The sequence below is a fragment of the Palaemon carinicauda genome, chromosome 37 (assembly GCF_036898095.1).
Source record: "Palaemon carinicauda isolate YSFRI2023 chromosome 37, ASM3689809v2, whole genome shotgun sequence".
NCBI lineage: Eukaryota > Metazoa > Arthropoda > Malacostraca > Decapoda > Palaemonidae > Palaemon > Palaemon carinicauda.
Genome location: NC_090761.1, coordinates 2,791,053 through 2,808,552, shown reverse-complemented (window position 1 = coordinate 2,808,552; position 17,500 = coordinate 2,791,053). Strand labels below are relative to the sequence as shown.

At 34.4% G+C, this 17,500-nt stretch overlaps 1 protein-coding gene across 5 annotated transcripts in view; it reads right to left on the bottom strand.

The window, feature by feature from the left end:
• LOC137629421 (uro-adherence factor A-like) overlaps positions 1–17,500 on the bottom strand; it is a 182,298-nt gene that overhangs the window by 44,635 nt on the left and 120,163 nt on the right. Inside the window, exons 1-2 of one of the 5 annotated variants that reach the window (XM_068360660.1) lie at positions 13,206–13,250; positions 66–2,406 (exon numbers count right to left, since the gene is read on the bottom strand). The exons of the other annotated variants lie outside the window; for them this stretch is intronic. Of the exons in view, the coding sequence (XP_068216761.1) occupies positions 66–2,304 (2,239 nt within the window). The 5' untranslated portion in view covers positions 2,305–2,406; positions 13,206–13,250. Of the gene's footprint in view, positions 1–65; positions 2,407–13,205; positions 13,251–17,500 lie in introns of those variants that run through there. 5 annotated transcript variants of the gene reach the window in all.

Genomic DNA, 17,500 nt, shown 5'->3' with positions numbered 1-17,500 from the left:
AAAAGAATGTGCGTTAACGCACAAACATAAAACTATCAAACTAGAACCAAAATAAAACACTTTACCTGGAGACTCATATCCTGAGTCCTGATGATGATCAAAATCAATCACAGATTCGTAATGTGATTCGAACTCTATACTTTCATCATCCTCGGCTGTTTCGTTTCTTTTGGATAAGCTTTTGTTGTTCGTCTCTGACTCGTTATTGTTGTTGAGCTCTTGAGTTTTTGCATCCATAAACGAATGGGTCAGGTGTTGGCTTTTGTCGAATGATTCACTTTGACTGACAGACATTTTGTCATTTTGGTTCGAGTCCTTCGACGAAGGTTGTTCTTTAAGTCCAAAGACTTCCTTCGGTGCTTCAATCGGCTCATAAACAAGTCCTTCGAAGCTTTCCTCGCTATCACCTCTGTTTTCACTGTAAGCGTCACTGTTGGTATGGTCACTGGCAGTATAATAAAGAGAATCTGCAGACTCCTCGCTGTCCGTGTGTTCATCACTCAGAGCTGCAGTCGGTATAATGTCATTGTCCATTACCTTCGGGGCACTATTTCTGTTATCAAGATTAGATTCACTCACGTCCCCTCTTTGAGGTCTCTTTTTCCTTAGAGTAAAAGTCCCTGCTTCCTTGGCAGAGGGTGACGTGTATTCTGTCATTTTGCTAGAAGATATTGATTCATCCCTTGAGATGATAGTGGTGGCGGTGCTATCGGTGGTTGTGTCAGCAGGTAGAGTGGCAGCCTCGGCTATGTCTGGGGTTGAATGGCAGGTGTTGAAGGGGGCGCTGATAGGGCCTCCCCCAAGAGCTTCGTCACGCTTGGCGCAGTTACCGCCTCCAGGGCCAAGTGAAGTCTGCCCCCGGTGAGGGCTTTCATTATTTCCGTGACTTCTTTTTCTCATTGCATCCCTGTTAGATATCGAAGTCTTGGCTTTGACTCTGGAAAGGGAAGCATATCCATCAGGTACACGCTTGCTAGCCCTCGGGAGTGTCCAAGTACTTCCCTTTCCCTTCGGTGGGCGTAAAGGAACTCCGTCATTAAGTACTTGAGTAGACGAGAGGCTTTTCTTGTAGCACGTGACTTCCTCGCAACTTTCTCCAAGCCTATGTTTACCCAAATAGTCGTCCAACGGAAGCCCTGAAACATCACTGGTTACCAAAGGATTTAAGGTGCGTTCGTCGGTCGAATGGTTCGCTAAATGAGATCGACTGGAAAGGGTGAGGTTGTCTCTTTTTGTTCGTAATTCAAAGCCATTGATTCGTGGCTCAGGTGAATCCAGGGTCAAATTTTCGCTACCTGGTTCTATGGACTCATGAGGGCTATACAAAATTTGGGAAATCGTGTTTACAAGGTTGATGTCCTCGCGTTTTGAATGCATATACGAAGTTACATCCAGACTTTCCATTTCATCCTCTATACTGCAAATGTCATTAATTTGTATATGACTATCTTGAACTTCCTGAAATCCTTCTACGCTAATGACGTCAGTGGTATTGGAGGAGTAATGTCGATCAATTAGTGACTCTCCTCTCTGGTGTTCCAATCCGTCTAGCATGTCCACTGACATACTTTCAGTTGACTTTCTGTTATGGGTCTGGTTATCATTTAGAGTTTCTTGGTCTTCACAAACTGTCATATCAGTTAGAATTGACAAAGGTTCGCCATCTATCGACTCGTAAATAGGCTCTTTCACGTTATTGTCGGACCCCCCTTCACCACTGATTTCTATCATGTTGCTGTTGACAGTTATGTTATACCCAGCCAAGACAGCTGCTGTCGTTGTTCCAGATCCTTCGTGACGGTCTGTGAAATTCAATTCGTGTCTCTTTCCGTCTCTACAATCCTTATCGGGAATTTCAGACACAAATCGTCCATTTTCTGCCAAAGGATCACTCACTTTAACAACGGCCTTGTGGACCTTGACACTCAGGAGAGATGTTCCTTCTTCCGCAGTTGGTTTGGGAGTAGGCAAAACTTCCTTACCGCTTTTAACCACAACTCTAGTTACTAATTGGTCTTGGCCGTCATCCTCCTCCGGACTTTCAACGCCCCCACCTCTTTCACTTCCGTTTTCGACGTTGATGACGTCGCTCCCGTTTTCTTTGCGGTCGCGTTTCAGGCCATCCTTCAGGACGTTGCATTTAGCCCCTTCGACTTCCCCTTTGAGTTTTCGTATGCTCTCTCTATATGCTTTTTCGAGACGGCGCTGCTCCCTTCGGCGGGAGTTTAAGCAATTAAGGAAAAATAGTGTTTGCACGCAAGTGTAAGTGAGGCCAACGAGGCCGATAACAAGAACTTCGAACATACTTAAAGGAAAGACAGGCACCGATGACAGACCACAATATCACCGATTAAATCCATCATGTCATCCATTAACATCACACAATACAGTTTATATTCTTAATATCTGCAAAAGAGAAAATAAAAGATATCCACCGCTATTATCATCACCCACAGGAGAAATCTGACGTAAGAGAAACGGTGAGAAAGGAATCGATCAATATCTCTCGTTTAATAACATCTCCAAATGGTACCACTTTCATATCACTCGATTTCGTTGTGAGTTATCAATGGTCTGTTATAATTGTCCAAATTTCTTGTAATTATTTCCTTCTCACGAGTTTCTCTGTCTTCACAAATTTTACTCTTACACGATCAATTCTTCAGTTTATTTTATTTGGATTTTTCGTAAGGATATATTAGCTTTAGTAAACAGTTGACTTGGCTCTTGATTAACTGGGTAAAAGGGCAATTTAACACAGATATGTGTATGTGAATAATTGTTATTGATTTTTATATTGGGTATTAAGTGACAGATGCGGTAATGTTGAAAATAATGAACAAAAATTAACCTTTCAAGGTTGTCAATAGTAATGAATTTGGAGAGGAAATAATAATAATAATAATAATAATAATAACAACAATAATAATAATAATAATAATAATAATAATAATAATAATAATAATAATAATAATAATAATAATAATAATAATAATAATAGCATCCGGCAAAGGCAGAGCGAATGATCACGCTTTTGATGAAAAAGAAAAAGAAAATAGGAACGCAATATTATATAAATGATTTCACATTATCCACAGTGGGGTAATAATCATCAACGTCATATTTTGAGGCCACTTAATGAGCCAAAAGCAAACATGGAACTTTGGATTTTAAGCAATAAATAAAGATAATGTAACGCCTCTCAGTTCGAAATCAAGAAAAAAGCCTAAAAAACAAAACTCGTACTTCAAAAAAAGCGAAAATTCTAATTGAATGACTCAGTAATTTTTTTCCCATTGCAGCCAAATTATGATATACACCTTATGATTTTGTCTTCCCCAACCCTTCGTGTCATTCTTTAAAAGACGTGTCTGTCTCCTCTTCTAGGGTTAAAGAGGCAATTTTTAACCCCCGTTCTTTCATTACTTCCTTTCGACATGGAAGAATTCACCCAAATTACGTAATAAAGACTTCACTATTAAATGTGATCTAGATTATCTATAACATAATTGACGTAACATAAGGATCTTAACTGAACGGAAAAAAGTTTCATGAACATTAAGTTTTAGACATAAATATTTTTTTCATCACTTGATATAACGTATATTTAATTTGATACTCAAGACTGTTCTGGAGACTCATGTTTTATGTCAGTATCTAAAGACCTATTATTTCCCAATTGGGCTGACGAAAGAAAAAGAAAAATATACGTTTAATTTGAATGTAATGAACACTTGATACTTTCATTACCCCCTCCAATGAGGTTATAAAATCGAGCCGGTTTATCAATTTGTCTGTATGTCTACTTGATGGATTATGACAAATTTTCTTCTGAGGTCATGTACGACTCCATTAATTTTGGGATTGATTGATCGATTGAATATAAACTTTATGCCTAAAGCCAAGCACTGGGGCATCAAAAGACATTCAGAGCTGTATGATGCAAATTAATCAGCCATACTCGTACTCTCACAACATTTGGTATTATTTTAATATAAAACCAATCACACAACTTTCATACAATGATATCTAAATGAAAAATAAGAAGGGATTAAAAGAATTGAAAAAATAAATGAATAAAATTACCCAAAGCTCATGATATGAACTAATACTCTATACATTTTTTCAAGTCCAGAGTATCACAATTTTCCTCCGGTACACCTCTTAAAGATTTGTCCAGGAGAAAATGTAAATGATCTGGATTGGCATTTTTCGCCATTTCAAAAAAAAAAAAAAAAAAAAAAAAAAAAAAAAAAAAAAAAAAAAAAAAAAAAACGGATTTTGACGAAATTTCAAACGCATATAGATCTTGGGCCATGATTTAGCCGAGTAGATTTTGGTCGTAATCCGGATCAGACGCAAATCGAATATCTCTCTTTTTGAGGTAAAAAATCTTTGATTACTCTTGTTATTTATGTCGCAATCAATTGAAAACTATTCTAATCAAAGAACATAAAAAGGGATTACCGAGATGTTCTTATTTCCTTTATGCCCAGAAATAAAAAATAAAAATATAATGGTCACCTCTTACAAAACATACATAGATATCAATGTTCAATCTATTCTTTAAGTAATTATTTTGGATAATTAGGATAAATTTCCAGTTCTTTGAAAAATATCATGTCACAGCATGGATGATGTAATCATATTATTTTCGATATATATATATATATATATATATATATATATATATATATATATACAGTATATATATATACACACACATTTATATATATATATATATGTATGAGAGAGAGAGAGAGAGAGAGAGAGAGAGAGAGAGAGAGAGAGAGAGAGAGAGAGAGAGATTCTGTCACTAGTGTCACTCGCATTACTACAAAAAACAACACTATCTAAACGAGATTGTCACATCAATGTCTGTGCAATTGGATAGAACACCTATAAAATTTCTGCGCACGAGTACTGCTGATTCTGTGAAGAACAAAGTATTCTGAAATAAACTGGAATTTCTCTGCTTGGAATCTTTTCAACACTTTTGTCACAACAGAAACAAAAGATGTATTCGTTGAAGCTAAGCGAGTAAACTTTTGAGAAAAGCTAGTTTTTTTTTCTTTACTTCCGCCATGAGAGTTTGGCGTAAGTTATTGTACCGAACAGTGTATTTTTTTTTTCAATGTTAATCAGTAAGTCAATTTAGAATGAAAATCAATGAAATCATGTGGAGGGGAATAGTAAGGATCCAGTAGGTAAATATCAGATTCTGTGATATATGTATATGTTGATGATGAAGTTGGATTTTTTTTTCTTGTGATTTATAGTAGACCTTGGTGCAGATCCCGAACATTTTCTTAAGATGGAACCAGATCAAGTTGCTGTCAAGCAGATATTATGTATACCGGTATTTTTTCTTTGTAGCGTAAGCGAAGGCTAGCATTCTTTACTTGCTTTCCACTTTTATCAAATCAATTCATCTGCTTAATTTATGGAGTTGTGACATTGCTAACTATTACATGACTGAGAAAGATATATAGGTCAGGTATTATATAGTGGTCAACGCCATGTCCTGATCTAGTCAAGACCCAAAGGAAACAATAAAACGAAATGAGGTGGGGGGGGGGGGGGGGGGGTAGGTAGCGTCATAACGCAGAAGCGAACTATAGATCTTATTCTCGAAAGGTATGACCTTACCATAATGATAAAGGTTACAGTTCTTATAAAAAAGGTTCGTGAAGTATAGCACCGTGAGGACGTACACTCACATGATTACGTACACACACATACACACACAAGCACACACACACCCACACGCTCATAGGAAAACAAAGGCAACAGTTAGCAGCGTGCCCTACTCTCACTGCTGGAAACAAAACAAACGAAAGGGCTGTGAAAGTGTACAAAGGTTCTTTAGTTCATTGTCGAATAAACTGACAAATGAGCGATGTTTTGCAACATACATGATTTGCATCTATGAAGTGTCTTGCTCAATGGATTAGTGGACACTAGCGGATGTCCTAGAGAGAGAGAGAGAGAGAGAGAGAGAGAGAGAGAGAGAGAGAGAGAGAGAGAGAGAGAGAGAGAGAGAGAGGTACTTGGTGAAAAGTTCAACGGCAGTAAAGTTGGAATGATACACTCGAGGTATTTGCAGTGTATTTATGTATATGCAACACATACACACACACACACACACATATATATATATATATATATATATATATATATATATATATTTATATATATATGGATAAATATCAACACAACATCGTGTTCAAATAGAAATAAATTTCTACCTCATACTTGGGATCGAACACTAGCCCCTTCTAATGAAAGGCCAGGTCGAAACCAACCATGCCACGAGAGGCCATAAAGGAAATCGGAACCTGACGCTAGCCAGCTGTCCGAGAAATCGGGTAAAACTCGCTGGTAAGAGACTGATGTCTCATTGGGTAAAACTCGCTGGTAAGAGACTGATGTCTCGCCAGGTAAATCCTCGGACAGCTGGGTAGCGTCAGATTCCGATATCTTTTAATGGCCTCTCGTGGCATGGTTGGTTTCGACCTGGCCTTTCATTAGAAGGGGCTAGCGTTCGATCCTAAGTATGAGGTAGAAATTTAATTCTATTTGAACACGATGTTGTGTTGATATTTATCCATATTGACTCATTAGGGGTAATTTGAATGAATTACTACCAATTGTGTCACGTGGTGGGCCGGGAAATTGGGTAAAACTCGCTGGTAAGAGACTGATGTCTTGCCAGGTAAATCCTCGGACAGCTGGCTAGCGTCAGGTTCCGATTTCCTTCATGGCTTCTCGTGGCATGGTTGGTTTCGACCTGGCCTTTCATTAGAAGGGGCTATCGTTCGATCCTAAGTATGAGGTAGAAATTTATATATATATATATATAAATATATATATATATATATATATATATATATATATATATATATGTATATATATATGTATACATATACATATATATATATATATATATATATATATATATATGTATATATATATATATATATGTATATATATATATATATATATATATATATATATATATATATATATATACACATGTATATGTGTATATATACATATACATATATATATACACATATATATGTGTATATGTACATATACACACACACATATATATATATATATATATATATATATATATATATATATATATATGTGTGTGTGTGTGTGTGTGTGTGTGTGTGTGTATACATATATAAATTTATGTACATGCACATATATATACTTTACGTATATTTTTCAAGTTACATATATGATTATTTAACAGATAGAACATACAAAGTGAATCACTAACGCCAGTAGGTTACCATGATGAAAAGGCCATGATAATCCAATGATTTCGTTATTGAAAATAGTAAGTAAAGAAATCTAGGTTCTACTATAAAGGAAGATTAATTTTAAAATACGCTTCTATGGCTTAGCTAGGCAAATTACCCCCTCAGACATTAATATTGAAAATACACTTCCTAATTGCCTACCCATTATAGACCATGAAGTTCCACGCTGATAGTTATACTGTATACTGCAGAGACCATGATGAAGATGGAATTATAGCGAAGTATATTCAAAACAGTACAACAACGATTTTAACTCTTCGTTAAATTTCTAAAAATTAAAAAGTGTCTGCTGTAGTCTTCGCTATTTTGCCTCTTTTATTCTAGTAATATAAAAAAATCGGACATCGTTGATACACAGATTTTGGAGTCATGTAAAGCCCGGAATAATTTTCATTTAATCTCTTTTCACATAATCAGGAAAAACACGGCAGTTCAGAGCTTTTATATCAAGATGAATCAAGTACCTATAAATACGATTTAGTTAGAATGCCACGGGTTCATTATTAATCTTATTTGCTAAAGAACAAACGATTATGAACTTTCCTACACTGTTAAAAAACCGTAATTTCAATCGGAAATTCTCTGTCAAAATGTATTGTTCTCAGCCGTATTTCAGTAAAATATAGGCGACCTTAATTTTCACCCAATGTTATTATCTTTTACGGATTAGTGACCGTAATATCATTTCTTAACGTCAATATATCCGTTTTTAAAACGGTAAATACCGGGCAACATTTATTCCAGGAGTTTTACCATTTTTTTTTCTTTTGCGGAAAATTAATATATTAAACAATTCCCAAAATCAATATCAATAGAAAGTTTTATTTTATTTCTTTGTAACGCGAATAGCCTAAGAATAAGCAAATCAAAGTTTCTACTGTTAAAAAAAGCCCGCAATTTTCATCGGAAATTTTCCGTAAAAATATACGATTCTCAGCCGCATTTCAGTAAAATACAGGCGACCGTAATTTCTACCATACTTCGTTATTATCTTTTACGGATTGGCGACCGTAATATCACTCCTTTTCGTTAATATCTCCGTTTTTAAAACGGTAAAAATCATTGAATAAATGTTGCCAGGCATTTGCCGTTCCTTTAATGCAAATTTTTAGCAGTGTATGTCACAAACTCTTAAACAAGAAAACGAAGAACAACAAAATGCTCTCGAAAAATTAAGAAGTATAAGATATACTTTAAGCCCTTTAATTTTTTATTTTCTATTTTTTACCTTTTATCGGTTAGGTACAAAAACTATAAAAATAGTTATGAAAAATTTCGGTTGAAGTTTAACATCACACTCGAGTAAATATTAAATGTTTGACCAAATTAGAAATAGATCATTAAGAACATATATGTAAACTTACTTACTTAAGTTACAATTACCACTATAATCATGATTACTTCTGATAACGTTATTAATTTCCACGAGGAAAAAAAATAAACTTGTAAGGAGAGATTAGATTGGATAAAATTGGCCTTGAGTAAAATGGATATCACTGAAATAGATTAAATATAAATGAATACAAATAAACAAATGAAGTGACTTAGATCAAGCATATGTGCACATGATTATTCCTTTTGGTGTACCGCATATGTAATATAAGTTCATGATTCCTCCCATTAAATCTTATCACTCTGCTCTGTGGTCATATTCTTGGCTATTTTATACGAATTTAGCGATTTCTTTATAATTTTATAACAGACCATAAAACCCTCTGGACAAATCTTATTTCCTGGTTCTTTGGATATTCGTGTAACTGACTGCCACATGACTTACATGGCGATTATACTTTATCACATTTGGATTTACTTTCTCTCTGTTAAGAAAATTAAATATACTGATGAGAGAGAGAGAGAGAGAGAGAGAGAGAGAGAGAGAGAGAGAGAGAGAGAGAGAGAGATCCATAATACCAAAATCCTAATGTAAAATAAAAAGCGTAATGTAACACTATTATACAATTTGTTGATTTTACTCGGTGTTCGTTCTTGTTCGCTGTGCGAAGTTATGATCGTGTTTATTTTTATATAAATTAGAACTAGTATTTTTTATTTATATAGAACTAATTATATGGGAGTGAATAATTTCAAGGAGTTCCGAGAAGACGAAATGTTCTTTGAATGCTATTTACGTTCGATTTAATAGCGTGATACATGTTGAACTTTTTTTTTTTTTTTAAAGAATAAAATATATACTCTTCTATATGACTAAAATTTTCCAAATAGGACAACGAAACTTAAGGAGCATCACCATATATTTATAAGTAAACTCCTCATTTAATCACAACAGTTATCCTAACGGGTTTCGGTGTTTTTTTTCAACGGTTTATTGTGACTTTGCCGAATTTCACTGAGAGCCACACGCTTCAGCATCAATGCTGAGGGAAAATTTTCTTTTCCCATGAGAGTTTCATGGAGAGAGAGAGAGAGAGAGAGAGAGAGAGAGAGAGAGAGAGAGAGAGAGAGAGAGTTTGGGAAACTTAGTATGATTATTCATAGGCTTTGGGGTGAAATGATTCCAGCAAGTTATAAGTAAAAGTCGTAAAAGACTAACGTGACATGACTCCTAGAAATTAGCATAAAAAGAAAGTAATGGTTGGGAAAGGACTATCGTAAATTGAAAGTAACAAGACTAAATGCGATAAGTCTCCTAGAAATTAGATTGAAAATTATGAATTACCAAACGACCACCGAATATAAGAAAAAAAAATCTAGCGTCAAGTGGATCTTTAGAATACGGTTATGAAGAGAGTATATCTAATTTGGGATGACTTGCAAAATGTAGAATAAGTAACACTATGTATTGAAGAGAATATTTAAATCCTAAAGAAGAAATGCAACAAAAACAACTAAATAAAATCGCTACAAAAATCATTAAACTTCTGTTAGCACTGGCCATATGCTGCATTCTTTTACGTCCCTCTCCGGTCAAAAGATGTGTAATGAGAATAAGAATATGTGCATTTAAAGTATGACTAAGAAACCTTAAGTAATAATGATAAGAAACGCTACGAAGTGCTTGCACACAAATACAGATACAAAGCTCTGATAAAAATTCATTACGGAATATTTCAACACATATCAGTGGTCCGTTGCAATAAAAACGGGTGTCAAAAAAACAAGAAAAAAAAATTTCATACGGATTTTGTGAATCCTAGAATACTGTTACCCATAAAGGGTTCCAAGGACTTTTGCACTTATAAATGCATATGTAAATATTTATGGAGCAGTCCTTATATCTCCTTTGAGGTCTTTATATGGATTAATATACTTTTGGAAATATTTTGGCATTTTCAATATATTATTTATTTAGGTTTTATTATTATGTCATATAGTTATTATAAAGGACTTTTATTACCTCTGATCACCTAGACACGCACACACACACGCACACACACACACACACACATATATATATATACATATATATATATATATGTGTGTATATATATATATATATATATATATATATATATATATATATATATATATATATATATATATATATATATATATATATATCATCATCATCTCCTCCTACAATAATTGACGTAAAGAGCCTCAGTTAGATTTCGTCAGTCGTCTCTATCTTGAGCTTTTAAATTAATACTTCTCCATTCATCATCTTCTACTTCACGCTACATAGTCCTCAGCCATGTAGGCCTGGGTCTTCCAACTCTTCTAATTCCTTGTGGAGCCCTGTTGGTAGGCCAGGGCACTACACACCCATCGAGATACTACCGCTAGAGAGTTATGAGGTCCTTTTACTGGCCAGGCAGTACTACATTGGATCCTTCTCTCTGGTTACAGTTCATTTTCCCTTTGCCTACACATACACCGAATAGCCTGGCTTTTTCTTTACATATTCTCCTCTGTCCTCATATATCTGGCAATACTGAGATTACCGAACAATTCTTCTACACTCAAAGGGTTAACTACTGTACTGTAAATGTTCAGTGGCCACTTTTCTCTTGGTAAGGGTAGAAAAGACTCTTTAGCTATGGTAAGCAGCTCTTCTAGGAGAAGGACACTCCAAAATCACACCATTGCTCTCTAGTCTTGGGTAATGCCATAGCCTCTGTACCATGGTCTTCCTCTATCTTGGGTTAGAGTTCCCTTGCTTGAGGGTACACTCGGGCACATTATTCTATCTTATTTCTCTTCCTCTTGTTTTGTTAAAGTTTTTATAGTTGATATAGGAAACATTTATTTTAATGATGTTACTGATCTTGAAATATTTTATCTTTCTTTGTTTCCTTTCCTCATTGAGCTATTTTTCCCTGTTGGAGCCCCTGGGCTTATAGCTTCCTGCTTTTCCAACTAGGGCTGTAGCTTAGCAAGTAATAATAATAATAATAATAATAATAATCTCTCTTGGGGAGTGCCAAGAACATGTCAAACCATCTCCATCTATCCCTCACCCTGATCTCATCCACATATGATACTCGAGTATTCTCTCTTATAGTTTCATTTCTAATCCTGTCCTGCCATTCGACTCCTAATATTCTTCTGAGGGCTTTGTTCTCAAATTTACAAAATCTATTGGATATTGTTTCATTGTCATACCACGACTCATGTCCATACAGTAACATTGATCTCACTAAACTGATATATAATCTGATTTTTATATATAATTTCAGGTGATTTGATATCCAAATTTTACTTAACCTAGCCATTGTCTGATTATTTATCTCTCTCATATATATATATATATATATATATATATATATATATATATATATATATCTATATATATATATTCCACCATACGCTCTTTAAAATATAGGCTACCACCCCACAACAAACAGATGCTGGTACCCACAGACAGCTACGTAGAATGGAAAACCCTCCCACAATAATAAAAGTAATAATAAAAAAAACCCGGTGATATTCCATAAAACATTATGAAAAATCTTGATCTCTTATGAAAATTAAAAAATTCCATGAAAGTTCAATGAACATATTTCAGCATTTCTTAAAGAGCTTGCTTCAATGTTAACCTATATTTCCGTCTTTTCCCCTTTATTTGTTGACCTTGGGTCGTCAATGAAATTGCCAACAACATCAAACATTCAGGTTTGGTGCAAGATATTGTTATGTAAAGCATTTATACAATTGGGAGGCTATAACTATTTAATATATCTTATTCCCTTATTCAATTCTACAAGTGTTGAAAACGAAAACCTATCATGCTTTCACAGAAATGACCCATCAAGGTTTTTAAATATTAGATTCCACTAAAATTGATGTATTTTGTGTTATTAAATATCATTGTGCTTCTTAGCGCATGATTATAATGTATAAGGATATGACCTTCTCTTAAATTAATGATGAGATAAAATAATTAACAATAACAAATATATAATAAAACAAATCCTGATTAGAGCAAAGAGAATAGATATTAATTATCAAACAGCATTCCATTGATTGCATGGTTTTGGAAATCTTTTATTTCATAGAAATAAAAATAGTAGATTTTAATTAAAACAAATGCCTTCATATAGTTCAACAAGCACAAAGTCTCCTTATCGTATCTTTCAATAGCCACAATTCTTAGTCCTTGTAAAACATTCAATTCATAACACAATAATTTGCTTCCATTGTCACTACACAGTCGCTTGCTAGTCAACAGTTAATGCAAATTTAGTTTTCAGTAACGTATCAACAGTTAAAAAAAATACAGTTAGAGTTTTGTAGATTTTCCTTTTTTTCCTCACTTATAATACTAAATCTATAATTCTATTAACCATTTTCTTTTACATAACGGGGTGATACACTAAAGCACGCATAGGTCCGATTACAGTAACAGTACGCACATCTTTACATAGACCCAAGAGCGACAAGGTGACAGCACACCGCTGAGAGACATACGGACTGGGTTACCTGACACACACCGCGACTGTAAACACACTGAACACCTTCACACACCAGATGTGGCTGACTTTAGAAAGCTCGCAAGCCGCACCACTCACTTATTCGCTTACATGCCACTTTTATCGCTTTTTCTGTCTCTCTTTCTCTCTCGTAGCTGTCTTGCCTGTTTTGTGAAAAATCTCAAACTAAGACGTGATCACATAATTTTTTTTGAAGTGTTTAAAGATTGGTGTGTGAGAAGCTTCATTTTATTAAACTTTTGATTAGATAAATAAGTTTTCAATTTTCTAAATTACTGAAGTAATAGGCAAGTGCCTAGAAGGGACTCGAATTCACTTAGTTATTTTCATATCAATACTTTCGTAGAATAAAAATACACATGAGCTGATGATGATGATGATATATATATATATATATATATATATATATATATATATATATATATATATGTGTGTGTGTGTGTGTGTGTATCTATGTATATATACAGTATATATACATATGTATATATATAGTATATATATGTATTTATATTTACATATATATATATATATATATATATATATATATATATATATATATTTTTATATATATATATATATATATATATATATATATATATATATATATAATCTCCGAAAGATAGTTTTACTGTAAGTAGGGCTGGAATTTAAGCAAATGGAGTTTTAATTTCACAAAAGCACCCACATTTAATTTCGAAATAACCGAACAAGAGTGAATTTTCGGCTTTCTTCACCTGTGATACAATTGTCTCAATCCAATTTTGTTCCCTTTCTGTTTCATTTTTTTTCTTCATGAAATTATTATTATCATAAATTTGACTATTGTTACTGATTATACAAATTATCTATCAAAGTATCTTCGAATGAAACTACGTATTCGAAATGAAAATTAATCTTATTTTCATCAGGCTTACCTTTTAATCTAATATCTTATTTGGTGCATTTTCCTTAACATTCATAATACAGGCTATGAAAGAAAACATAATGAACAAATAACATATCAATAAATGACAGCATAGTTGGCCTAACCAACTAATTATTCATTATGGACGATAAGGCCATTGATGGGTAAAAGTATTCACAAACGTCACACCTGATTAGGTAAACAAATGGAAACGGGGAGAGACCGCTACACGTATCCTATTAAAAGAAAGGTTATATGAATAGTATTTGGACACATGCTAATGCTTCCACCCAGAAAAATAGGTTCATTGATTAGTTTATGTAAGCTAGCATCAAAACATTGAGAATTCTCGATGTCAGAAATAGCTTTTGTTCTGAATAATTTAGGTTATAAAATGGAGATAAAAGCATATTTAAGAAAGTAAAAATAGTACGAAGATGATAAATGTCTCTTCTCGAAATGTAGAAGCATACAGATCTTTCCAGCTTTTTCAACAAGAGGTACCCATATGTTATTAAAATGGCCCGCCGTACCATATAATTACAAACTAGAACCGCTACACTTCCGCTGCTCCTGTTTTGTTGTAGGCAATATATTAACAACTACTTTGAGACCAAAAGAAAACCAATAAACTTACTAAAACAAAAGAGAAAGCCATTTACTTTTGATGTTAATTCATAACGTGTATATCATGAATCTATATTTCGATTTTTATGTAATTATCCAACACCCGTGCTAATCTTAATAGATATTTCGAATTCAAACACAAAGTAAGGATTCATGACACTAGTTAACGCAATAGTAATCGATCGGAATGAACGAGATGAGGATGATGATACAATGTCAATGATGATAATGACTTTCTTTGTCGCTCATATGTATCTTCAGTGGATATGTCTTTAGGATGTTTAAATTTGTGTTGATCCATACATGGTCGAAATTTTTATTATCATCGTTAGTCTGCTCTTGCAAACTTATATATAAAACAAGCCCGTTATACTGTTACTTGCAAAAAAAGTTCCCACTGTATAGTATATTCATTCATTGAAAAAAAAAATTACTAAGTGAACAGAAGAAAATATATACAAATAAGTACCCATATATTTAGTCAGAAGTATAGCCCCCATTGAAATACATGAGAATAAGTGATAAAAAACGTCCAAGTAAGATTTCACCTAATACTTTCCCATGATAAGGTTAATGACACAGCTCTTCAAAAAAATAGCCATGAAACTCACATCGTCAATTCACATTAAGAGAAACCTTTTTTCTAAATTTCATTTTGACAAGAGGAAGAAGAAGAAATATCTTATCTCAGCTTCACACGTCAATACGCGACTCGCTGTTTTCATCTTGGAAGAAAATATTAATAAAAGCTTTGGAAAGTTTTCTGAGGAAAGGAGAGTTGGTGATTTCCCTTGTCTGTGGAATAACTAACTACCCTGGCTTACGGTCTAGGCCTATAATCACCACATTCTCCCACGTGAGAAAAGGCTAAGCTAACTTATGAGTGCTTGTTTTCTTGAGAAAGGATGGCTGATAATATCTCATTACAACTGTCACCCGTAAAAAAAAAATCAATTTTAGGGCTTAGACGCCCACATCTAAAGGACTTAAGCGTTATTCAGGCCTATTCTTTCCAGCTGAGGTCAATGGTACGGGAAACCCGAGGCCCTATCAATCCATGCTAAGGGAAAAGTTGAACAGAACATAGAAAAGCGACCGAGGTTTCCCCATCGGAAGCGGAAGATCCACTTCTTTTAACTTTCTTCATTATTACAATCACACGTAAAGTTATATCGAATAAGACAGCACAACCTTTTCGAAGTAACTAACCGTTCCCATGAACATACGATGGTCTTCTAGCTAATGACGCATGTCTTGAAAGAGAAAAACTTCGAGCGTTTTACTTACCACAATGCAAGCTCCAGTCCTATTACGACCAGACGGAAATGCTAATTGTCGAGGATTCAACAGACCGTCTCCAATGCAGTTCCCTAACATCTTGTCGTAATGTGGAGGTAACCATTCGAGAGATATAACAGATGGCGTCATACTTGTGACAAAGTGAAATTTTCTCAGGTGCAAAACCCCACAAGAGAAGGAACGATTGATTTGAAATACTAACAATGATATCTCAAGGAGTTGAGATATCAAATAGCCTCATGCCTCGATAAGAGAGGAGCTAAGTGTATTGCCACTGCCTTTTGATGGAAAAAGGAATACCGTTAATGAAATGTGCAACATACTGGGAGACTGGTGCACCAAACATGTAAATCACCACGAGGCCCTAAATTATATCACAGGGGGTTGAACTTATAATTGTATATTATACCAGGGCTTAGCGATACGACTCGGAAGACAACAAATTAGGCAGATAAGTGAAGAAAACATATTAATGAAACTTGTAAGACGTTGGGATTCTGCTGGCAGTGAAACGCAAACAGAATTCATGAGTGTGCTGTGAATGGTAATGGAAGTCTATTGCAAGTGGCAAGTGTTGACAATGTAGTCCTAAGAAGCCGATTGGGAGAGCAAATCTTTACGTCAAAGGAGTCTGAAAGGTTTTAATGGCGTACACTGCGCATGTATAATAGCTTAGAAACAATGCATCACATACTCTTCAGGTAAAAGAGAAACAATACCGAAAAGTTGTTCGTGGTATTGGAGAGTTCCCTAAAGAGAACAGTATTATGAAGGAAACAATGGGAAACACGTTACTACCTCATGAATAATGGGTATAATACCCCAATGGGAATAATAGAAGAGAAAATGGGGGAACCAGAAAAATCACGCTACCTATTTCAAACGAATTTAAATGTCAATTGAATCGAATTTCAAAGAATTTCAGAATATAGGAGGAAATACAATTTCACCCCCTTCTAGTATATTAAAATGCCAGATTGGTCTCTACAACACTCTCTTTTTAGTGCACCTACTAACCAATGCAACTAACTCCATTTCTCTATTCCCTAATATTTTTTGGATGTTTTCGTTTGAGAATACTTGGATCCTCATATTTGGAAAAAAAAATCAAATTGCTGTCCCTCTCTACCTGGATTCAGACTTGGGTCAAAATGTGCACAAGTCTACTCACTAAGCTTACTCTAAAGAAGAATAAGAATATATTAGCTAATTGGTAGAGATGCCTTTCGAATTCCAATATATTTTACTTGAACTGAAATTGACTCATCCTCACTCAGATATCATGACGTGAAGTTGTTAATAAGAGTTATTTCCAAATGTTAAAATGTTAAGTAACTACCAAATATTCGAATAATTCTTGGCTGAAAGACAGAGAGAGAGAGAGAGAGAGAGAGAGAGAGAGAGAGAGAGAGAGAGAGAGAGAGAGAGAGAGAGAGAGAGAG